The 24,800-nt window shown below is 39.6% G+C and overlaps 1 protein-coding gene across 2 annotated transcripts in view; it reads right to left on the reverse strand.

Annotated features, from left to right (window-relative positions):
- Positions 1 to 24,800, reverse strand: part of NR1H4 (nuclear receptor subfamily 1 group H member 4) — a 70,773-nt gene that overhangs the window by 28,914 nt on the left and 17,059 nt on the right. For both annotated transcript variants that reach the window (XM_032171510.2, XM_032171508.2), the window contains exons 2-4: positions 23,834 to 24,199; positions 2,365 to 2,517; positions 282 to 415 (exon numbers count right to left, since the gene is read on the reverse strand). In XM_032171510.2, coding sequence (XP_032027401.1) covers positions 282 to 415; positions 2,365 to 2,517; positions 23,834 to 24,199 — 653 coding nt within the window. The remainder of the gene's footprint in view (positions 1 to 281; positions 416 to 2,364; positions 2,518 to 23,833; positions 24,200 to 24,800) is intronic.

A 24,800-nucleotide genomic window follows, 5' to 3' on the forward strand; every position in this document is an offset into this window, starting at 1 on the left:
AAAAATCCATTTTATACACCAAATCATTCCTGCTGGCAAACACTAGGTAGTAGGACTGGAATGGAGTCAGAGAGAAGGACAACTTTCACTTTTTAGTTTATGCATTGCTATTATTTGAACGTTTACATCAAAGCATGTATTAGGAATCCATTTTAATGAACAATTGGACTAGAAATTCAGCTGTGCCTGTGGCTTTAATTTGAAAGCCTCCTGGCCAGCTCACTATGTACCTAGAAACTCAGTTCCTGCCAGTCTTGGCAGACACCATTGCATATTATTACCCTGCATGACTTTGTTGTCGAGGTCACTTGTCGCAAGTCACGACCTTCACTGTCTTCATTCATGGTCTGATCTGCATGCTGCTTCACATTTTTTCTCAGTCGCTTAGATTTACACTGAATTTCAGTTAACAAGCCTAAAACAAATAAGCATAGAGACTTCACCAATCACAGAAAGTACTGTTGGGTGTGCGGTCATAAAACCACTGATAGGTACCTGGCCCAGAAGATCCCCTATGCAATGGCACAGAACTAACGCTAGCCTTTTATGCATTTTAAAAAGGCAAGGCCAAGGTTTGAGACTTAATCTTGAACAAGTAGTTTAACCTCTGTGAGTTTCAGTTTCCTCATTTGTAAAATGGGAATAATATCCACCTCATAGAGTTTTGTGTAGATTAAAAGCAATCACATCATTTTTAAATGGGCTTTATATAAAGAACTTGTGACATGAAAGCATTGTACAAATGCAAGGGATTCAGTCAATGAAAAGGTGAATGACACTCTCCCTGTTCCTGCTCTAGGGGACTGTGAAAATTGGTGTTTTAAAACATGCCATTAATATTATTTTCAGCCATGTTTACATACTGTACCAGAAGGATATTGAATTTCACATTAAACACACATAAACTTATTGAGAAAAACAAATGTTAACATCCTTTAGGGAAATTTTTAAAATCCTGTTAATTTTGAGAACAGTGCCAATTCCTGAGAATACAGTTAAAAATAAAAATAATACAAGGTGACTTTAAAAATATCTTTGAATGATCATACAATCAACCTCATTGATTTACACTTAAAGAGAGCTATTAAAAATAATGTAAAACAATCTTCCTTTCATCCCATTTAACGTCCTTACTCTTTTCTCAATGCCAATAAAACAAAGTTCCAGGAATTTCTTTGTACAGGGAATTTATTTTATAGAACCATGAAATACCCGCATCTGTTACTGGACGAGTTTGTGTTCATAAATATTACAGACTGCTATATGTGGCTTCATGCAAAATGTCCTCAGAGCTCCAGCTGGAACAAGTTCATATTTAAGTGATGAGCAATATGAGCTGTGCAGTGTCAGAGTAAGTGTTTCCATTGCAAGATTGGATTCCAGCAGCAGCCCCTATTGCAGGCTCTCATTTCATGTATGCTAAAATGAGATTGTGATCAGCTACTATAAAATTTTCATCCACCCAGAGCTGGATTATTTACACAGACCTATTTTCCCCCAACCTGCACGCATTATTTCCGTGGGTCCATCCCAGTTGCCTGTACAGTTTGGTAACAATAGAACTGGAGTCACCTTCTGAAGGCTTTTATTTCATGTGGCATTCTCTGCCTGAATGCTGTCATCCCCTTGGTGACATTTGTTTGTCTATTTGTGTTTTGAGGAGAAACAGGACATATCTCAGAATTTGAGTGGTCTGTAGAATTTGCAGAATGAAAAATTAATTATGTTATATACTAGCATGCATTCCAATTTTTGATGAAGATTACAGTTCCTCACAAAGCCAGCAGTTAATACAGTGTCTCTTTATCAGATAGAAAGACAAAATTATATTAAAACTGGGAGTAGTTAATTTCCGGTGTAAACCTATACAAATTGGTTCAAAGCTGCACTAAGAGAAGACAGATTCTTAATAAAATGATTTGGTTTAGAACTCTATTTAGACAATTCAGAGGCAGTTATACCTTATAAAGAATTCTTATTTTTTTCCATAATCGTGAATTTGTATGCTAATTAAGCAATAAATAATAAGTATATTAAAATCAAACTTAGAGGAAACTTTTAGACTGTCATTCGTAGCTCATTAAAGCATGTTATTGGAATGGTATGTTAATGCCACTGGGCTCCACGTATAGTTCACTGCGACAAAGAACAACAACAAAAAAAACAGGCATTTCTTTTGGGTGACTAAAATGCTCTTTAGTTGACAGTTTGGACAATTTCAGTGGTTCATTACCCTTTTCAAGAACTTAGATGGCTTAGTAGGTTCCTTCTTTAATATGTGAAGTAGCACTCTCGTGATGAGTTTACCTGACATCTGCCTCCTTAAGAGATTTTTAGTGAAATGTAATTGCTTGAAGTGAATACCTGTATACATACATTCAGCCAACATTCCCATCTCTTTGCATTTCCTTAGTCGACACTCTTGACACTTTCTTCGCATGTACATATCCATCACACAGTTGCCCCCGTTTTTACACTTGTACACGGCGTTTTTGGTAATGCTTCTCCTGAAGAAACCTGTGAGAGAAAGACTGAAAAGTGTAAAAAGTCCTCTCACAGCTTCTGAGGAAAAAAACAGGTTTGGATTGAGAGATGCCAGGACATTTTCTCACCAACTGCTGGAGAGCACCCAGGCCATCCTTGAGCACACCAGTGACAAATACTTTATATGACATTGTGTTGTCGAGAAGCCTGTTGTTTTTAATTTATTTCTCAGAAATAAAGACAAGTTTGAATTATACCCTCTCTTAGGAAAAATTGAATTTGTTTTCTAAGATAAATTACTTTCATAGATCTTTATTGGGGGACAATTCTATGCCAGTGAGCACTAAGTGCAGAGGGTACAAAGGCAAACAATTCACCCCTGGGCTCCAAGAGTTTAAAGGCTGGCTGAGGACAAAGATGCACAAACAACTAAACAAATGAAATTACATGTTGCCTGGGCTCTAAAAGCTGCACTGCGGCAGAGCAAACACACAGATTCCTCAGCTTGGAATGAAGAGGTCAGGATAGGGAGTGAGCATTGAGCTAAGTTTTGGAAAATGAGTTGCTGTTAACCAGGCATTCAGGGAGAAAATTGCATTCAAGGTTTCAATTCAGTACTTTATATGCCAGCCTGGCATAACAAACATGCCAACCTTGAGCTAAAAGCAAACATCTCTCCCGAGAAGGTACAGCACAGCTGCAACCTGTTAACAGGTAAGATGCCTAGAGTGAAGAAGGGAGGTAACCGGCTTCAACTCTGCTGCTCCATTTCCCCACTTTCTGCTTTCTCCTCCATCTGACTAACCATAGTTCCTGACACTTTCAGAGTCAAGGAGGCAGTGTTGAATAGGGAGAAGATTGTGAGAGGTAAGAGAAGAAATGACAGGAAGGTGGTCACTCGCCTAGTATTGCTGTAAGCTGGTTTGTGAGACAAGCTGAGTTGTCTCATTCTCCATTGGGTTGGGTTGTTTACAGACCTCTCATCTTCGGGGTACTTTCTTCTGAACTTTGTTTTTTGTTTTTCTGAGACAGAGTCTTGCTCTGTCGCCCAGGCTGGAGTGCAGTTGCACAATCTCGGCTCATGCAGTCTCCACCTCCCAGGTTCAATCAATTCTCCTGCCTCACCCTCTGGAGCAGCTAGGATGACAGGCGTTGCCCACCACGGCCAAATAATTTTTGCAGTTTTAGTAGACATGGGGTTTCACCATGTTGGCCAGGCTGGTCTCAAACTCCTGACCTCAAGTGATCTGCCCGCCTCAGCCTCCCAAAGTGCTGGGATTACAGGCATGAGCCACCGCGCCCAGCCTCATCTGAACTTTTCTGATGAAGGCAAATACATCTCTATTCTAGCCCATGGTATGTGTCTCCTTCAGCATCTAGGAATTTGGTGATTCACTCCACAATTTTTACACTGAGGTCACTCTATGTGGTTCTCTTCACATGGACCTAAGATAACCCCATAATGACTTTCTCTGATCTAACAATCTCTGTGGAGCAGAGAAATCTCTCCCATTTATCCATGAGCAGTCAGCCACCCGGCTTCCTGTCTTTCAACTTCTCAGGTGAAAGTGAGACACAAAGTCCCCATGTCTGTCAGCTTCAGGGGATACATGTCAACCTACTCAAGTGATCGTCTTGAAGACTCTTTCATTGGGCTTGGGGCAATAGGACCTCTTTAGTATACATTTTGGGGGCACAAGGGGACACCATTTTCCAATTCTCACAAAGTTACTACACATTCCAGTGGTGGCCCGAGGGACAGACACTCCCACTTTCAACATTCTCCTTTGCAGTAGGGATGTAAGATACACACAACACACTAGTCACATGCTCCAAAATCTTTACAAGACCTCTCTATAATTTCCACCTCCTGATCTCTTCATTCCCTCAAAATAAGTGAGATGTTTAACTGGTTCTTGAATATCCACTGTGAAATTTCTGCCAGATGGGCTCACCTTGGAATGTAGCATCTAGTGTCTTCATGTCTCTGTCAAAAGTGAGAGGAGTCCTTCCTATTTTAACCGACTGTTGGAATAATATCTAACATTTATTAAGCACTTAGTAGCTATTGTTTGAACTACTTTACCTCCATTTATTGATTTAATTCTTATATCAATTTTATGATGAAGATAGTATTATTTGTCACCATGTTATAGATGAAGAAAAAAAGGTACAGAGAGTTTAAGTACCTTGGCCATGATCACACGGTTAGTAGTTGGCTAGGAAGTTCAAACCCAGGCAGTCATGCACTAAAGCCTGTACTCTTAACTACTATCTTGCAATTGCCACCCTTGGGTCACAAGAGAGTAAAATAATTTACTGTTAAGTACCAACTCTCTGAAAGCAGCATTCTCTGACCTGGGAAATATCAAGATGAATAAGACATTCCTTGTCTTCAGAGTTGCATACTTAGTTGGAATAAACAGCAGTAAATTTACAGTATAATACAAAACATGAGTGATAAGACAGCTAAACAAGGAATAAATTACTGAAATGTAGAAGCAGGTCCACACCATATGCTTGTAAAGATTGTGCCACATTTAAGGAGGAGAGGCAGCAATTACAATGCACCCATGTAGAGCTGCATATTTCTTATGACAATTTTCCAGCAGAAGGCACTTAAAAATTGTTCTAGCAAGATAAGTATAATATGACGATTTCCCAACTGCTAGAAGTCAAGCACCCTGAAGAAAAGGCATTGTATAGACTGGGAGTGATCCTGATTAATTAAGCGTAGCCAGAATCAGGGAGGGGTCCATGAAGGAAATAGAATTTGATCTGGGCTTTGAAGAATAAGTAAGGGTTTAGAAACATGGACCATGAGGGAGGAAAGACATTCAGAAAAATGAGCAAACACAGGGTGTTATGAAAATTCCAAGAAAGGGTAGATACTCCATCTTGGTGGCGGTAGGGTAGAGTATGGAGAGAATTAGTGGGAGATGGGTAAGCAGTTGTAATAGGAACAGAATGTGATTAAGTGTCCTTGAATGCCAAGCAAAGGAGTTGAGTCTTTGCCATGTTGAAAGAGGGAAGCCATTAAAGGCTTTGACGGGGACAGTATGACCTAACCTGTATGTTGGGAAGCTCCTCGGAGCAAGGTAAATGTGGAACGGGTATTGGAGACTAGAGAGAGGAGACTATTGCCATAATACAACTGAGAGGCTACCAATGCCTGAACTAAAGTGGGACGGAATAGAAAGCAGGAAACAGAGAGAACATCAGGTTTTGGTAACTCATGAAATATGAAAACAGAGGCTGAAGGAAAAGTTAGAGATGTCAAGGTTAGGAAAGTCATGGACTTGCTTGTGAATTTTTCAGCTGGTGTAAATTTCAGTAGGAAAGATCTTAACATTTTTCTAAATGTCAAATCCAACCAAATAAAGTCTAAAAAAAGACTTTGTGCTGCAGATCAGTGTTGATATTGAGAGTGCAAATACCAAAGCATGCATTTTAAGAGACTGAAAGCAAAAAGGACTTTTTCTTTCCTGGTACCAAATCATGACCTCAATGTCCACTTGAGCCTACATGAGTCAGCCTTCCTACTAATAATCTTCTGCCCCTCCCAGGAACGATTTCTTTTAAAACTGTCATAGATACTGATAGACAGCTTAATAGTTAACAGAATAAAGCTCTTTCTTCCAAGATGAGTCAAAGGAACAGTGCGTAGAACCATTCTGCAGGGCTTTTTGACTCTGGTATTAACTGAAAAAGAAATCATTATCATCTCAATAGCTGAATTAATTAGCTTTCACTCTGAGATAGCAACACAATATTATCATTATATCATTTAAATATGGGTACATATACTGTATTTATACTTATGCAAATCTATCCATACACATACCTCTGCCTGTTTCTTGTGCATATTCAACAATGCTCATATCAGAAAAGTCATTTGAAAATGAATGGAAAGGAAATTCACTGAGGAACAGAGTCTTGCTGGTAATACAGGATGAGTAGACAGGGTTGGCATTGCCATCTGGGGAATGTGTAGCACCAGTGGGATCCCTGGGGTAGCAAGCAAATAGCTAGAGGATGGTACTTTTACATGGATTCCTCGATTCTGCAGAATATTGCACGCTGCTTTTCTGCCTCTTTTTTTTTTTTCCCAGATGGAGCCTCACTCTGTTGCCCAGGCTGAAGTGCAGTGGCGTGATCTCAGCTCACTGCAACCTCTGCTTCCTGAGTTCAGGCAATTCTCATGCTTCTTTATACTGGTGGAAGCCACATACTACACCCTATTCTCAAGTCATACACATATATGTGTACATACACATGCACGTGCCAGACTCCAGTGACTGATACTGATAGCCACTGGTAGTAGGCCACCCATTACTTTGCAATCAATAAAATATTGGTTGATGTTGTAAAACTTTAAGGGTCTACAAGCTTTTAAAATAGCAGCAAACACACAGAGTGAGTAACTAGAGATCTTTCCATTCAAGATGACCTAAATAGAGACAGCTTCTAGGTCTGTCTCCGCTTATACAGCACTTACTTTGTGCCAGGCACTGTTCTAAAATGGTAAATGGCAATTCATTTCCTATTCATAACAATCCAGTGAGGCAGATACTACTATTATCTCTTTTTTTATTATTATACTTTAAGTTTTAGGAATACTATACAGCCATAAAAAATGATGAGTTCATGTCCTTTGTAGGGACATGGATGAAGCTGGAAACCATCATTCTCAGCAAACGATTGCAAGGACAAAACCAAAACCAAACACCACATGTTCTCACTCACAGGTGGGAATTGAACAATGAGAACACAGGGACACAGGAAGGGGAATATCACATACTATTATCTCTTTCTTACCAAAGAGGAGACTGAGTTACAAAGAGGTTAATTTGCTCAAGGTCCTGCAGAGAGCAAATGGTAGAGTTCAGATGTGAACGTTGATAAGCTCACACCTTACACTCTTTTTATTTGTTTAGACAAGGTCTTGCTCTGTCGCCCAGGGTGGATTGCATGGTGCAATCATAGCTCACTGCAGCCTCAAACTCCTGGGCTCAAGCAATCCTCTCACCTCAGCCTCCTGAGTAGCTGGGACTATGGGTGTACCCCACTATGCCCAGCTATTAATAATTGTTAATTTTTTTTATAGAGACTCAGTCTACTTATGTTGTCCAGGCAGGTCTCAGACTCCTGGGCTCAAGCAATCCTCCTGCCTCAGCCTCCCAAAGTGTTGGGATTACAGGCATGAGCCACTGTGCCCACCTGACTCTGTGCTCTTAACCACTGCCTTATGCTGTCCTTTTAGTAGGAAGTTTACATTTTTAAAAATTATCTTGAGACATGAATCTACCCAGGTTTTACACAGCATGGCAAGTGCCCAGCCCACAACAAACTTGTTACCATCCCCAGTTTGAGTTCATAAATGATTGTTTTGCAATAATTGTAGGAGGAACATTAAGATGAAAGGATTACTGATCAAGGTATTTATGTGTGCTTTTTTCTTGCTTCTATTATTGCTTTTTCATTTTCTTTTCCATCCCAAGAGGGCGGAAACTCTTGTTCACTTGCTGGGACAAAAGCTGCAATTTTTCTGTCTCTAAATAAAGATAACTCTCACATAGGATTTTTGTTTTCGACCTCTCTTTGAAATGGTTATATTGGATCATCTCAGAGGTGTTGGAGGTGAAGGGCAATGCTTGTAGAATTGGGAATGGGATGAGTCTGGGAGGTTCTGTGAGTATTGAACCAGCACTAATAAAGAGCTTCTAGAGGAGCGACAGATCTCTAATGATGTAGCTCTGAGACAAGGACAGGAAGATACTAAGAACCATGGCCTTGAAAACCCTGGGGTAAGATGTCCATGCTGGACTGTGGCTGAGTTATTCACTTTCAAGGGACCAACTCAAAGTTGAACATGATCCTGAGGTTTGCGCACGATCCTGGAGGAAGGAGTATTCTCAAACATAGACCAAATGAATTTCACATCAGCCGGGAGAGTTGTGAGCTTAGAAGAGATTAACTTTGATTTAGAGAAGTATAGGAATATAACATATCTTATATCACAAAGCGTTTCTAAAAGTTTACACATAATGCAAATAGAAGACATAAAGGTGACTACTTAAAGAACTAAGTGAAAATGAACTAAAGGGAAATGAAAATATAATTTATCAAAATTTATGGGATGTAGCAAAAGCAGTGTTTACAGAGAAACTTATAGCATTAAAATGCACATACTGATTAAGATCTAAAATCAATAATCTAAGCTTTCACTTTGGGAAACTAGAAAAGAACAAATTAAATCCAAAATAAGCAAAAAAAAATACTAAAAATTAAAGCAGAGATCAATGAAATTGAAAGTAAGAAAATGATAGAGAAAAACCACTGAAACCAAAAGCTGGTTCTTTAAATAGATCAATAAAAATTAATAGATTCAATAAAATAGGTCTATAAAATTAATAAGGCTAGGCTAACCAAGCCCAGCAAGGCTAACCAAGAAAAAAGGGAAAGAGAAGACACAAATTACCAATATCAGAAATGAAGGAGAGGCCCATCGTTACTAATCCCATGCACATTAAAAGGAAAATAAAGAAATATGAACAACTCCAAGCGTGCGAATTTGCTAACTTAGATGAAATTCCTGGAAAGATAAACCCTACCAAAACTCAACAAGGAGAAATTGGTCATCAGAATAGGCCTACACTATTAAAGAAATTGAATCAATAATTAATAACCTAAAACAGAAAGCAACAGGCCCAGATGGTTTCACTGGTTTATTCTGTCAAGCATTTAAAGAAGAAATGATACCAATTCTGTACAATCTTTTCCAGAAAATAGAAGCAGAGGGAACACTTTCTAACTTATTTTATGAGGCCAGCATTACCCTAATACCAAAACTATACAAAGACATTATAAGAATTTTTTCTCATTTTTCTTTTTAAATTTAGTGTGTTAGCATTTGTTTTTGTTTATTTTTATTTTTCTCTGGCATTGTGTTTTGATTTCATTATAAAGATTAGGTCATCAAGTGGACTTTGGAAGTTATATTCTTTTGACATGATTTGGACCAAGCTTTTAATCAGCTTTTCCCAAATTTGAGCCTACCTCAGGACACCTTGACTCCAAGCCCTATCATCCAACATACTGCAGGACCTCTCAGGCATCTCTGCTGAGGATACCCATATTGGCAACTACTGGCTCATCAAGACCATCGACCAGGGTAACTTGGCCACCATGCAGTTGGCCTGACACACCCTAACTAGGAAAGAGGTAGCTGTGCAGATCATTGATAAGACCAAATGGAACTCCTTCAGACTCCAGAGACTGTACAAGAACTGCATGCTGCTGTGCATGCAGCCACGGTGGGACCGAGAGAACTCAGTACAGTGGAAGATGGAGGTGTGAAAATTGCTTTGGAGATAGCTCAACCAGTTTCCATTTAAGCATATATCCCAGACTTCCAAGTCTTTTAAAAACATCGTCTCCAAAATAACTGATGAGTTTAAGCTTTAAAAGGCTGCCAAGAGCACCTGGGAGACAAGAGGAGGGGCTGGCCATCTTCCCCATATCCCCAAGCCTTCCACCTCAACAATCCCTCTTCAAAACTGCAGAGATTGGAGAGGTGTGTCCCCCAGGGCATTTCTTCCCAGCAGCCCCTTCTTTTTTTCTTCCATGTTTGTTGGGAGGGAAGATGGTACTACAGAAATAAATAAAGACTATCCACACAACAAAGAAAGAAACAACAAAATACAAAAAGCAAAGAAAACTGAAGTGTTTCTTAGGAGTTGCCTCTAGGAGCAGTTGAAGAGGGTAGGGGTGGGGCTTTTTTCTAATGATATGCCCTTCTTACCATTTAACTTCGGAATCACATGCACTTATTGCTTTGACAAAATGCTTATTAAGTGATGAAGGAGTCTAAAGGAGTAGAAAGCAAAAACTCACTGACACCATCAGACCTACTGGGTTTCTGCTGAGTGGATGAGGACAGGGGTTATGATGAGGACAGCCAAGCTGTGCTGGAGTTTGGCTTTGGATACCTTCAGTGACCATTTAAAGTGCCAGGAAGGCAAACCCCCAGAAGCTGGTGGCCCACAGTGACCGGCACCTGCTCCCCAGCATCTTCCCTGGGGTTCCTAGGGGTGTTCTGGGTTCCTAATAGGTGAATTCCAGCACTGGGAGGTGCCCGATGCTACTTGTAGCTACCTGAGCCCAGGTGAATTCATTTGCTCTGTAGGGTTAAACCTTTCACCTACAAACTGCTGCTAAAATGCCTATTTCCATTTTTTCTTGGGTGTAGATTTGTAACTTTTCTCATTTAGCAATTTATGCTTTAAGACATTTTTTTAATCACTACTTATACATATTGCTTATATGTTTACTTTAAACATTTTTTCTTGTTTAAATTTAGTTTTTAATCATCTTAGTTTGTCTTGCTTCATCATCTGTATGTTTATGTGAAATGTCAGTTCATATCTCCTGGAAATCATCTTATTGCCATTGCATTTTTCTATATATTCTTTTCAATACTCTTTTACTAATTTTATATTTCTTAATCTTTTTGTTTGCTTGACTGTTTTCTCTTTTTGTCTACTTTAGCTGAGTTATGTAGACTGTTTTTCTGCTTTTGCTTTAGAATGGTGACCATGAAGGCAAGAATTCGGTCTGGTTTGCTCACCAAGGCATCTCCTATGCTTAGAATAGAGCCTGGCATACAAATTGGTACTTAATAATATTTGCTGAATAAAGAATTGGGTTAATTAATAGGAAGAGGGAGAGTTTTGAAAACAGTGTATGACCCAAACTGGGGAGGCTGGATGAACAGAGGAATAACAAATAAGAATTCACCAACAAAATCAGATCTAATGATTATTGAGCACGTAAGAGTGCCAGGTACATCAAGACTAAAACCCCAAAAGCAAATGCAACAAAAACAAACAAATAAATAAATGGGACCTGATTAAACTAAAAAGATTCTACACAGCAAAATAAATAATCATCAGAGTGAACAGACAACCCACAGAATGGGAGAAAATATTTGCAAACTATGCATCCGACAAAGTACTAGTATCCAGAATCTATAAGAAACTCAAATAAATCAGCAAGGGAAAAATCAAGTAATCTCATCAAAAAGTGGACAAATGACATGAATAGACATTTCTCAAAAGAAGACACACAAATGGCCAAAAAACACATGAAAACACGCTCAGTATCACTAATCATCGGGAAAATGCAAATTAAAATGACAATGAGATACTACCTTACTCCTGCAAGAATGCCCATTTTTAAAAAGTCAAAAAATAATAGATTTTGGTGTGGATGTAGTGAAGGGGGAATGCTTTTCACTGTAGGTGGGAATGTAAATTAATACAGCCTCTAGGGAAAACGGTATGGAGATTTCTTAAAGAACTGAAAGTAGATCTACCATTCAATCCAGCAATCCCACTAGTGAGTATCTACCCAAAGGAAAAAAAGTAATTAGATAAAAAGACACATGCATATGTATGTTTATCGCAACCCAATTCACAATTGCAAAGATATGGAACCAACCTAAGTGCCCATTGACCAATGAGTGGATAAAGAAACTGTGGTATATATACACCATGGAATACCATTCAGCCATAAAAAGGAATAAAATAATGTCTTTTGCAGCAACTTGGGTGGAGCAGAAGGCCATTCATTATTCTAAGTGAAGTAACTCAGGAATGGAAAACCAAATGCCATGTGTTCCCACTTACAAGTGGGAGCTAAGCTATCAGTATGCAAAGGTATACCGAGTGCATAATAGACTTCAGAGACTCAGAAGGGAGGAGGGCAGAAAAGTGTGGGATAAAAAACTACATATTGGATAAAATGTATACACTCCCGTGACAGGTACACCGAAATCTCAGAATTCATCACTATACAATTCATTCATGTAACAAAAAACCATTTGTACGACTGTACCCCCAAAAGCTATTGAAATTAAAAAAAAAAAAAACTTTTTAAAAAGAGTGCCAGGTACAGAGCTAGATATTTTAAAAATAATATCCCTTTTTTTAAAATTCACAAAAAGCCAGTGATAATAGTAATAATGGCAGGCAATGATTGAGGATTTTCCATTGGGAAGAACTGTGTTAAGTACTTTACACGTATCAATTTATTTAATCCTCATGACAATCTATAGATACCTGCTTCAAAAGACTGTCCTGAAGATTAAACGAATTAGTACATATAAAGCCTCCCAGAACAGTGCCTGCTCATAGTAATCACTTGATATAGGTTATCTATCAACATGATTATTACTATCGTCATCATCACATCACCAACATTACCATCATCATCATCATCATCACCATCACCATCATCATCATTATCACCACCACCATCACCATCACCATCATTATCACCACCACCATCACCATTATCATCATCACCATCATCATCATCACCTCCTCATCTTTATCATCATATTCATTCTTGTCCTTATCTTACAGGTGGGGAGTCTAAAGCTCAGAAAGGTTAAGTAATTTAGGACACCTGGGAAGAGAATCAGCTGGGATTGGAAACGCTGTTGTTTGCCTTCACGATTTCCCACGAGTTTCATAACACTTACTACAAAAGGCTTCCAATGCAGTGAAATAGTTTGGAACCCCATCTTGCATCATACTACAAGATAATTTGACCTCTAGAATTCATTAAGACCATTATTAAATTGTATAAAATCAGACCTCACTTGATCTTAAATAGGATGTCAATAAGTTTATATATAGGTCAGCACTCCTCAGCTTTCACAAATGTCCATAAACAAAGGATCGTTTGGAAACACTACCTCCATTCTATACTGGAATAGTTTCAATACTTTTGGAAGCTTTTTTAAAACTTCAGAGCTAAGTCTAATGCTGGTTCATGATCTTATACAAAAATATATTCAGAAAGGCAGTAGGGTCACTCGTTTACTCAGACAGCACCTTTTAGGAATTCTACCATTCTTGGATGTGTGAAGACTCTCTTGGCATTGAAATGAATGTGACAGACACTGACCTATTTGGAAATGCAGCCATTTGAAATTTTCAGTTAGATGCTGATCGGTTTTGTTGGTTGAGGTTTGAGGTTTGAATCAAAATTCATTCAGACATTAGCACATTTCCATATGCTGCACTGATAACTGAGGGCAAAAGAAAGCTCTTGATTTAATCTAGTGCTGAGAAAGTGGCAGTCATTGTCACTCTGCGTGATGCTTGTGTTCCGAAGTTATTACTTACAAAAATTGAAAACCATCATTTCTCTCATTGATGCTATAAATACTTATGACACATAAAAACACCAAGACAAATTAAAATATTTTTAGTGGAACCAGAAAAAGAGACCAATGTAATGAGGAAATTTAACCCTGATCTTTGTTTTGTTTCTAAGGTTTTTTTTTTTTTTTTTTTAATTCTCTTGTGTTTTCTTTGTTTGTTTTAAGTATCACAGGACCGACAAATCTTCAGTGAAATACTAAAGAGAGCTGGTAAATTCTAATATGTGATATAATATAATATAAATCTTGTACAATCCGCACAAATGCCCCGCAAAATAGATAATATCCCCATTTTGCAGATCTGAGGCTCAGAGAAATAAGTATTGCATAGTCTTAAGAATTAGCTAGCTTTATATCTACTGCACCTCCCCCTTCTAGTCTAGTGCACATCCTATTACCAGAGAGGCAGGAAAGTAGAACGTAACCTTGCCCGGACTTCTTTCGGGGAAGGCAGCTAACATGGTGGATATGATTTAAGCTCTCCCATAGAGATGCCCTTGTAAGACTTTTGGAAAGGAGAAGCAAGCTGTTCTTCGGTTGTTTCTGCTGGTAAGCGGGATCGTGGAGTTTTGCTGTGGCAGCATCCTGGCTTCCAGTCACTAGCTTTGAGGGTATTGAAAGGCAGGGGACAGGGTATTCATCGTTTGTAGGTGCAGATTTGGCAGGCAAGCCCTGGCTCTGGAGCTAGTGATTGCCAGTGAAGGAACTTCCTGATCCCTAGATGGCAGCTGACGTGGTGTCTTCCTGGAGCCAACAGTCCTAAGGTGGCTTCCTGAGTCCCCACCTTCTTGATTTTGGCAGAAGAGCAACCGGCGGGCCAGTTCTGCAGTGTGGCTCTGAGCATCTCCTGGAAACTCAGCACAGATCCTGTTACTCTGACTCTTCTAACTTCTGTATTAATTCTTTTCTGCTTGAATTGTTGGTTTCTGTTTTATTTCGCTGAACTCTAACCAGTAAATATTAAGTAACTTGTTTATTCAGCCAAGAAGTACAGAGCCTAGATTCCATGTGAGCTTGTCAGCCCCCAAAGCCCATGCTCCCTTTGATGGAAAGTTACAGAGTAAAATTCGCTTTGCATCTGCTGAGTGCAGATATCCAAGAGATGTGCATGGGGGAAGTGGGCTGCGGGGTTGGCGGGGAAACCAAGTTGGCTGAGGACCTCTCACAAGACCTGCAGGCATGAGGCACTGGTCCTCTGATGTGCACTCCACCCTATTCTGTCCTTCTCCTCTGGTTTTCCTCACAGCCCTTCCTCATTCCTCCATTCACTAAGCTAGGATAATTTTCATTTGTTTTCATAGAAGAACACATAAAGAAGATAAAGGAGCCTATTTTTGGCTTTTCAGACACCAGAGCTTAAGCCCCCAAATCCTAAAGACCAGATAAAACTTACCCAAGTTGGGAGGAAGCAGACAACTAAAGAAGAAGTCAAAGAACTAAGACATGTTAGGTACCTGAGAAGGTCCTGAGCTCTGTCCCTCCTAACTCCCTATCCCCAGACAGAATTCTAGGATAGGTGGATTGAGAGATGATAGAAACTCCACGTCATTTGGGATCCTGGAAGACGAGGATTCTTATGCCCTTTCCTGGGTAGAACTGGAGAAACCCCCAGGGTTCTCTGCACCCAACATGGCATAGAGCAGATGAAATGGTGGCATGGTTTCTCTGGGCAGCCAGGCATCCCAACACAGCACTGAGGCAACATCAGAACCCATCCACCTGAGCTGAATGAAGGAGACAGCCAGGGCCAGATGTGATAGAGGAGTGTGCTCAGGACCCCAGGATGGTGCCACAGAGACCTTTCCTACTGGTGACTGAAGACCAAATAGAACAGCACTCCAACAGATCTCGGACTGTGTCAACAGCTGTGGCACCAAGCCCCACCCAGCCCCACAGCTGTGGGGCCAGAGCCCCACTCCCCAGTGCCCAATCCCTCCGCAACCCTCCCTTAATCCTGGTACTTAGATAAACCCCCAGAAGAATTTTGGCGGGGGTGAATGGAATGATCCTGAATAAAATGAAATAAAGTTTCCACCAGAGCTCGAGACTGAATTAAATCCAATTTTAAAAAATAAAGTTACATTTCTCTCACATACAGGCTGTGAGTTGAGTCTTGTGCTCACTCACTACACAGCTTCCAGTTAATTCGTACACCAACCCTTAAGAGTCATGGGTCAAGGCCAGGTGTGGTGGCTGATGCCTGCAACCACAGCACTTTGGAAAGCTGAGACAGGTGGATCACTTGAGGTCAGGACTTCAAAACCACCCTGCCCAACATGGTGAAACCCCGTCTCTACTAAAAATACAAAAATTAGCTGGGTGTGGTGGCTGGTGCCTGTAATCCCAGCTACTTGGGAGGCTGAGGCAGGAGAATCACTTGAACCCAGGAGGTGGAGGTTGCTGTGGGCCGAGATTGCCACTGTGCTCCAGCCTGGGTGACAGAGTGAGAGTCCATCTCAAAAAAAAAAAAAAAAAAAAAAAAAAGAGTCATTGGTTAAGAACAGTGTTCAGCAAACTGCAGCCAGCCCACTGTCATTTTTTTTTCCTGCCTATTTTTGTAAGTATAGCTTACTGAAATATAGCTATGCTCATTTTCTGTGTGGCTGTCTTTGCACTCTGGTAGCAGAGTTGATTAGTTCCAACAGAGGCTGCTGTGGTGTGAAGCCTCAACTTGTTACTGTCTGGATGTTTACAGAAAAAAATGTGCCAATCCCTGGTGTAGAACATGGGCCCTGCCTGGCTCCAACCCAACCTCTCCCTTGCATGCTTGTCCTTTTCCTGACACCATGGGGGCAAAGTCTCAAATCAAAATCAATGGAAAAATTTTGTCTTTCTCTGCTCTTAAAAATATATTTATGTCCAAATCCAGCTTCTCCTTCCTAAACCTCCCCAAAGGTTGGCTCTCTTCTGACTACTTTCTCCATCTCCTTGCCTTCTGTGATCCTGCACTTCCTTGTAGACTTCTATCTTGATTACTTCTATTCTATATCCTTTGTGGGCCTCTCTTCCCCTGACCACCTTTAAGGTAAGTGTTTTCCAGGGTTGTCCTTGGCCCACTGGTCTCACTCTATTTACCCTGCCATGCCCCAGAACTCTTCACAGTTGGACCAAGTTTCACTTGGTTATAAGCACAGTTCACAAGACAGAAAGACAAATTCACTTCTAAGGAGGTAAGCCATCCAAGGTTAGTGACTTTAGGGATTCATTCCCTTGGCTTAGACACTACTGATTCTTTAACACCTAAACGGACTGCTTCGTTTTCTTCCTCTCGCCACTGAATTAGTCAATATTACCCTTGAGCAAACAACTGAAGAGCAGAACAATCACTTAGTGGACAACCAATAAAAGGCATGATAGCCTAGTGGTCAATCATACAGGCTCTGGAGTTAGATTATAAGCTGTAGTTTTGAAGCTCTTATTAGCTATGAAAACTTGGGTAAGTAGATTAACATCTTATGCTTCAGCTTCCACTTTCATAAAATGGGCATAAGGCACTCAACACCACTAATCATTAGGAAAATGCAAATCAAAACTACAATGAGATATCACCTCACTCCATTTAGAATGACTATCAAGAAATCAAAAGATAACAAGTTTTGGCAAGGATGTAGAGCAAAGTCAACCCTTACTGCTGGTGGGAATGTAAATTTGTGTAGTCATAATGGAAAACAGTATGACGTTTCCTCACAAAATTAAAAATGTAACTACCATATGATCCAGGAATCCCACCACAGGGCATATCTCCACAGGAAATGAAATCAGTATGTCAAAGAGATATCTGCACTCCTATGTTTATTGCAGCATTATTCACAATGGCCAAGATAGGGGATCAACCTAAGTGTTCATCAGTGGATGACTGGATCAAGAAAATGTGGTATGTATACACACAATGGAATACTATTCAGTCATAAAAAAGAATGAAATCCTGCCATTTGTGATAACATGGATGAGCCCGGAAGATATTACATTAAGTGAAATAAGCCAAGCACAGAAAGACAAATACCGTATGATCTCACTTATATGTAGAATCTAAAACGTTGTTCTCATGGAAATAGAGAGTAGAATAGTAGTTATGAGAGGATGAGGAAGATGGAGGGGGAAGGGGACAGTGAAATTAGTCAATGGGTCCAAGAATACAGTTAGATAGAAGGAATATGTCTAATGTTCTATTGCATAGCAGCATGACTAGAGTTAACAATAATGTACTGTGTATTTCAAAATAACTAGAAGAGAGGTTTTTTAATATTGTCATAATGAAGAAATGATAAATTAAGGTGTTAGATGTGCTAATTACCCTGATTTGATCATTATACAATTCTACATGTATCAAAACATGTTGTAACCCATAAATATGTACAATTATTATGTCAATCATAAATTTAAGAAAATAAAATAAAATGGACATAAGGTATGAGAATTAATAAGTTTATTACTAAAGTATAGTAAACACATCACACAAGCTATTAGCACTGGCATCTCTATATCTTAGCTTGTTTTGGAAATGATATGCTTATTCCTCACTTTAAAATAGACACAATTCCTACTTTCCATAGTTGCTGTAAAGACCAGAGAGAATGTTTCCAAAATGCCTACCATAAAAATTAGCATGTCATCTGCTGGGCGTGGTGACTCACGCCTGTAATCCCAGCACTTTGAGAGGCTGAGGTGGGCGGATCACGAGGTCAGGAGATCGAGACCATCCTGACTAACACAGTGAAACCCCGTCTCTACTAAAAATACAAAAAAATTAGCCGGGCGTGGTGGTGGGCACCTGTAGTCCCAGCTACTAGGGAGGTGGAGGCAGGAAAATGGTGTGAACCCGGGAGGCGGAGCTTGCAATGAGCTGAGATCGCACCACTGCACTCCAGCCTGGGCGACAGAGCAAGACTCCGTTTCAAAAAAAAAAGGATTTAGCATGCCATCAGCAATGAAATTTGTAGGTTCAAAAGTATGCATATTGGAATTTTTTTTTTGAATCAGACTTTCAGAATAAATTACGAGTGTTCTTTTCTGCTTCTTTCTCTCCTAGCAGGAAACATGACTTAGATTAGGCTTTGTGTCTTTCCAGTCCAGGTTTCAAGTCTATATTTTATTCTACTGAATTGTGCTTTTGATGACCTCATGGAGAGTAGTATTCCTCCTGTTCTCTTTTCCAATCCTGTGGGTTTCACAGTCACAACACACAACCAAGATGCTTGGCCAGATGAGTGGCCTTAGGAGGCTTTTTGGATATGATTTTTACGCCAGTATTCTCAAACTTTAGCATGTAGTGCTGGTTAAATCACAGATTCTTGGGCCCCTTTCCCAGAAATTCTGATTGAGTAAGTCTGGGGTAAAACCCCACATTCTATAAATTCTCTAGTGATACTGATAGTGCTGGTCCAGGTACCATGCTTTGAGTAGCATTGGTCTACACAGACAAGTTGAAGTGGCTTTAGGTAATCTGAATCTATGTCAAATAAATATTGTTAAACAACTCACGATGATTTGAGCATCAACATTTATCAATATAAGCAGAAAACACTCACATTGCCATTACACAATATGTAAATCGATTCTAGGACCATAACAATAATAACAACAGACATCTATTGAGTTTTGACTATGTGCCACACTTTTTTCTAAGGCCTTTACACATATTAAATTTATTTTTTACATTTTTATTTTATGACAGTCTTTTAAAAACTAATAATAGCATTCTCTGGATCATATTTATGATCATCTTATACTGACATTCAAGCTAATCACCCTCAGTTTTGTTTGTACCCATTAGCAGCAAGAAATATGATTTGTTTGTCAAGAACTATGACAGGCCGGGCACAGTGGCTCACGCCTGTAATCCTAGCACTTTGGGAGGCTGAGGCAAGTGGATCACCTGAGGTCAGGAGTTCGAGACCAGCCTGGCCAACATGGTGAAACTCCATCTCTACTAAAAATACAAAAATTAACTGGGCGTAGTGGAGGGCACCTGTAATCCCAGCTACTCAGGGAGGCTGAGGCAGAAGAATCACTTGAACCCAGGAGGCGGAGGTTGCAGTGAATGGAGATCATGCCATTGCCCTCCAGCCTGGGCGACAGAGCAAGACTCTGACTCAAAAAAAAAAAAAAAAAAAAGCTATGACAAACTGGCAAAGGGAAACTTCATATGCCCGAGATGTACCCAGCTCAGGGATGGCCAAATGGAGCTCTAGATGAACAAAGGTTTGGTTGACTCAATTGTTCGAAGAGAGAAAAGCAGTGGAGAATTGAGGCCTCATATGACACATGGTCTAGGGATACCAAACTCAAAAGAACCTGAGTTTGGTAACATTTTGAGCAACAAAACCATACAATCTAATATACTTCATTATTTTATTGGTTTTGTAGTTTTGTTTGTATGTAATTTTGTAAATTTGTGTTTGTTCTTTTGTTGTATAGAAACTTTTCAGTGTATAAAAGATGATACACAATATAATATAGCTATTATAATATAGCTTATGCTATAATTGCTTAATAGCATAAGTAATTCATTAAAAGCAATTTAAGTTAACATTACAGGCACCCAAGAAATATTATAGCTTCCCTCAAGAAATCTCCAGGTGTAGCTCAAGTTTGAGAAGCTCTATATTATACTTTTCACTGAATAGTCTCTCTCAGTGACTCTCAACTGGTGTGATTGTAACCCCAGAGGACATTTAGCAATGTCTGTAGACACTTTTGGTTGTCACAAGTGTGGGGCTGCTACTGGGATCTAGTGGATAGAAGCCAGGGCTACTACTAAATACCCCACACTATGTACAAGACATCCCCCCACAACAGAGTTTTTCAGACTAAAATGTCAATAGTGTCAAGGTTTAAAAACCGTGGTCTATCTTTCCCTTTCATCAGTTCATAGCAATAGGAGGGAGTACATGAATTATAGATACTTTTTAACTTATGAAATTTATAAGCTTGCTTAGAAGATGAAACAGGCAGATATGAAATAATTAGAATATTATAAATATGGTACTACAGATTCAGAGGATTTAAGGAAGGACTTCAGAAGCCAGCTAATACAGTGTCCCACCTAACATACAAATTTCCTGTACTCAAACCTGTTCATCTAACCTCTTTTTGAATTCCTATAATAATGAGAAGTTCATTACCACCTAAGGCAAAAAGCCAATCTCATTGTTGGGACAATTCATGTTAGTGCTAAAAAATTAATTCTTGAATTAGGCCTCAAAAGATGCCATCCTATAAGCTTCATCTTTTGGTCCTAATTTCCCCTCCAGTATAAGAGCCCCAGCCACTTTTTGACTAGAGCTACTACAAAGTTTGTTCTTTTTCTTTCATGTAGATCAGCAGTTGGTTTCTCAAACCTAACTGTAGAAGTTTTATTTTTGTTTATTTTAATTCCAGTTCCAGGCTTGTCATTTGGAAACTAGTTTACGTTATTTTTCTTTTCTTTCTTTCCCTTTCTCTCTCTCTCTCTTTCTTTCTTTCTTTGACAGAGTCTCACTCTGTCGCCCAGGATGGAGTGCAATGGCATGATCTCAGCTCACTGCAACCTCCACCTTCCAGATTCGAGGAATTCTCCTGCCTCAGCCTCCCAAGTAGCTGGGACTACAGGTGAGTGCCATTATGCCCAGCTAATTTTTGTACTTTTAGTAGAGATGGGGTTTCACCATGTTGGCCAGGCTGGTCTTGAACTCCTGACCTTAGGTGATCCCCCCACCTCGGACTCCCAAAGTGCTGGGACTTACATAAGTGAACCACAGCGCCCGGCCTATTTTATTTTTCTAACCAATTAGAAATGTTTTCCTCCTTTATTCCACACCATTTTAAAATCTGTAACATAAGCAGATCTCGATCTCCACAGCTCTGCCAGCTCAAAAAGATCTGCCACTTCATATAGGAATTGAGGGTAATATTTACTTTTTATCACTCGGAGATGGGGAAGAATTAAGCATTATAAAAAAATTTTAATGTGTTTTTGCAAAGTAGAGGCTGATTAATTACGTACCAGTGATTAACATGGTTTTTCACTGTGTCATTCAAAAGACATTTATTCCATATTTACTATGTACCAGGAACTGTGCTAGGTGCTATGAGTAGCAATACAGGTAGAGAAGACTTAATCCATGCTTCCAACGAATGTATAAGTTCATTTACCTATTCAAACGTGACTCTCCACAAAAAGGTTAAGGACATTCTGAAGGCCATAAATGGGATCTTTTAAGTTTTCTTTATAGATCTGCTTTAGTTTGTAAAGTTGGTGTATAAATGCTTCTTTATTTAAAAAAAATTCTAACAACATCATACCCAGTTTTTAAGAAGTGGCTAATGTGGCTTTACACAATCTGATCATTTGTACTTTCAAAGGTTTGAAACGTCCTTGAGCTGATCTTATGTGACTGGGTCCTCTCTTTATTTCTGTGGCAACCATCAGCATCTGGGAACCCCAGTGTGTCACACCATCCGAAAGATTCTGCTCAAGAGATAGTTTTTATTCAGTGTTCACTGTTCTAGATGCTAGCAGAGTGCCCGACCCATGGTAGGTGTTCCCGAAATATTTGTTTAATGAATAAATACCACAATTATCTGTGCCTTAGTTGAGACAGTAATCACATGGGACTTCACATTGTCTTTTTTTTTTTTTTTGGAGATGGAGTCTTGCTCAGTTGCCCAGGCTGGAGTGCAGTGGCGTGATCTCGGCTCACTGCACCCTCCGCCTCCCAGGTTCATGCCATTCTCCTGCCTCAGCCTCCCGAGTAGCTGGGACTACAGGCATGGGCCACTACGCCCAGCTAATTTTTTTGTGTTTTTAGTACAGATGGGGTTTCACTGTGTTAGCCAGGATGGTCTCATTCTCCTGACCTCATGATCCGCCCGTCTTGGCCTCCCAAAGTGCTGGGATTACAGGAGTGAGCCACCATGCCAGGCCTACATTGTCATTTTTATATTTAACTTATTATATTTTATCCATCCTAAATGGATTGCAATTTTGTTATGATTTCCCTATAGCATCTATCACAGAACTATATTACTGCTAAATAAAATCTATATTTTTTGAGGCAGGGTCTCTCTCTGTCACTCAGGCTGGAGTGCAGTGGCATGATCATGGCTCACTGCAGCCTCAACCTCCTGGGCTCAGGTGATCCTCCCACCTCTGCCTCCCAAGTAGCTGGGACAACATGCGTGCTCCACCACACCTGACTAATTTTCATATTTTTTGTAGAGATGGGGTTTTCCCATGTTGATCTATCTAGTCTTGAACTCCTGGACTCAAGCGATCCACCCACCTCAGCCTCCCAAAGTGCTGGAACTACAGGCGTGAGCCACCATGCGTAGGCTAAATTAAAAAAAAATATATATATATTTTTTGAGATGGATTTTCGCTCTTGTTGCCCAGGCTGGAGTGCAATGGCACGATCTCGGCTCACTGCAACCTCCGCCTCCCAGGTTCAAGCAATTCTCCTGCCTCAGCCTCTTGAGTAGCTGGAATTACAGGCACCTGCCACCACACCTGGCTAATTTTTGTATTTTTAGTAAAGACGGGAGTTCACCGTGTTGGCCAGGCTGGTCTTGAACTCCTGATCTCAGGTGATCTGCCTGCCTCGGCCTCCCAAAGTGCTGGGATTATAGGCGTGAGCCACCATGCCTGGCTTAAAATATTTTTTTGTAACATAAGCTATTATTACTTGGCTCTTTCTTTCTCTCTTTCTCAATTAACTAAAGTACATGAAAAAATATTTTAAAATATTTATTGAATAAAGTTGTATTCTTCTAGATCTTAATTTTAAAAGAGATGAGTTCATCACTTTCTTCTTTTTTAAAAAAACAACAAAAACAAAACCTACAACAAATTCAATTTAATCATAAGTTCCCTTTAGCTATGTGTGAGGTTGTGAAAAGGAAAAAAGCTAAATACTCTAAGCTAGATACTCTAACAGTCTTAAACATTAAGCTAAATACTCTAACAGTCTTCCTACAGATCTGTGACTTCACGACAAAGATGAGGAGGTAGGAGGAGGTAGGAGCAGAGGAGGAGAAAATGGGAAGTTGCCTGGGAAAAGGGAAGCAACTAATTCAAGGGATTTCAACAACCAATATAGTAAAACCTGAAGGAGAAAACTGCCAGTCAAAGATGCTTACCTTTGCACCCCTCACAGGTCAGTGCGTTATAGTGGTATCCAGAGGCTCTGTCTCCGCAAACAACACACAGCTCATCCCCTTTGATCCTCCCTGCTGACGCGCCCATGCGGGGCTTCTTTGTTACAGGCATTTCTGCTACCTCAGTTTCTCCCTGGTAAAGAGTCTCAGCTGGCATTCGCCTGAGTTCATATATTCCAGGAGAGTACCACTCTTCAGGCTGCTGGGGGTAGAAACCCAGGTTGGAATAATAGGATGACGAGGAAATCTGTGGTTGAACTTGGGGAAACTGAACATTGCTGTATTGCGAGTATGGTTCCACTTCCAGGTTCTGTCCCAGAGGACCTGCCACTTGTTCTGTTAAAACACCTGAACAAAAGTGACAACAAAACTGGAATGAATGTCATCATTCTGGAAATTAGAGAGGCAGTTTGGCGTAACGGTTAGGAGTGTGGGCTCTAAGAAAAGATTGAAACGTTTAACTACATAAAAGTTTACAACTTTTTCAGAGTATATATATATATATATATATATATATATAAAATATAATTAAATGACAAAAATTCAGAAAAATATCTGCAACATAGAGGACAGACTCATCTCATTAATGTATAAAGAGCACTTGAAAACCAATAAGAAAATATTTGAGAAGCTACAGAAAAAGGGATAAAGGAAAGGAATAGTCAGTGTTAGAAATATAAACGTGTTTTGTAAACAGAAAAATGTGCTCACCTTTGCCAATAATTAAATTTAAATTGAAACTAAAACATTACAGTTTTCATCTTCAAATGTGTGAGGGTTTAAAAAGTTTAATAATACACACTGTTGGGGAAACAAATATTTTTTGGGGGAAATTTGTCAATATTTCCCAGTTTTTTAAACTTCAATGTCCTTTTAACCCAGTATAAATTTTCCACTGCTTGAAAATTTATTTTAGAAATATGCTTGAACCTCTATGAAAAAGTATTTT

The sequence above is a fragment of the Hylobates moloch genome, unplaced genomic scaffold (assembly GCF_009828535.3).
Source record: "Hylobates moloch isolate HMO894 unplaced genomic scaffold, HMol_V3 SCAFFOLD_12, whole genome shotgun sequence".
Classification (NCBI taxonomy): Eukaryota; Metazoa; Chordata; class Mammalia; order Primates; family Hylobatidae; genus Hylobates; species Hylobates moloch.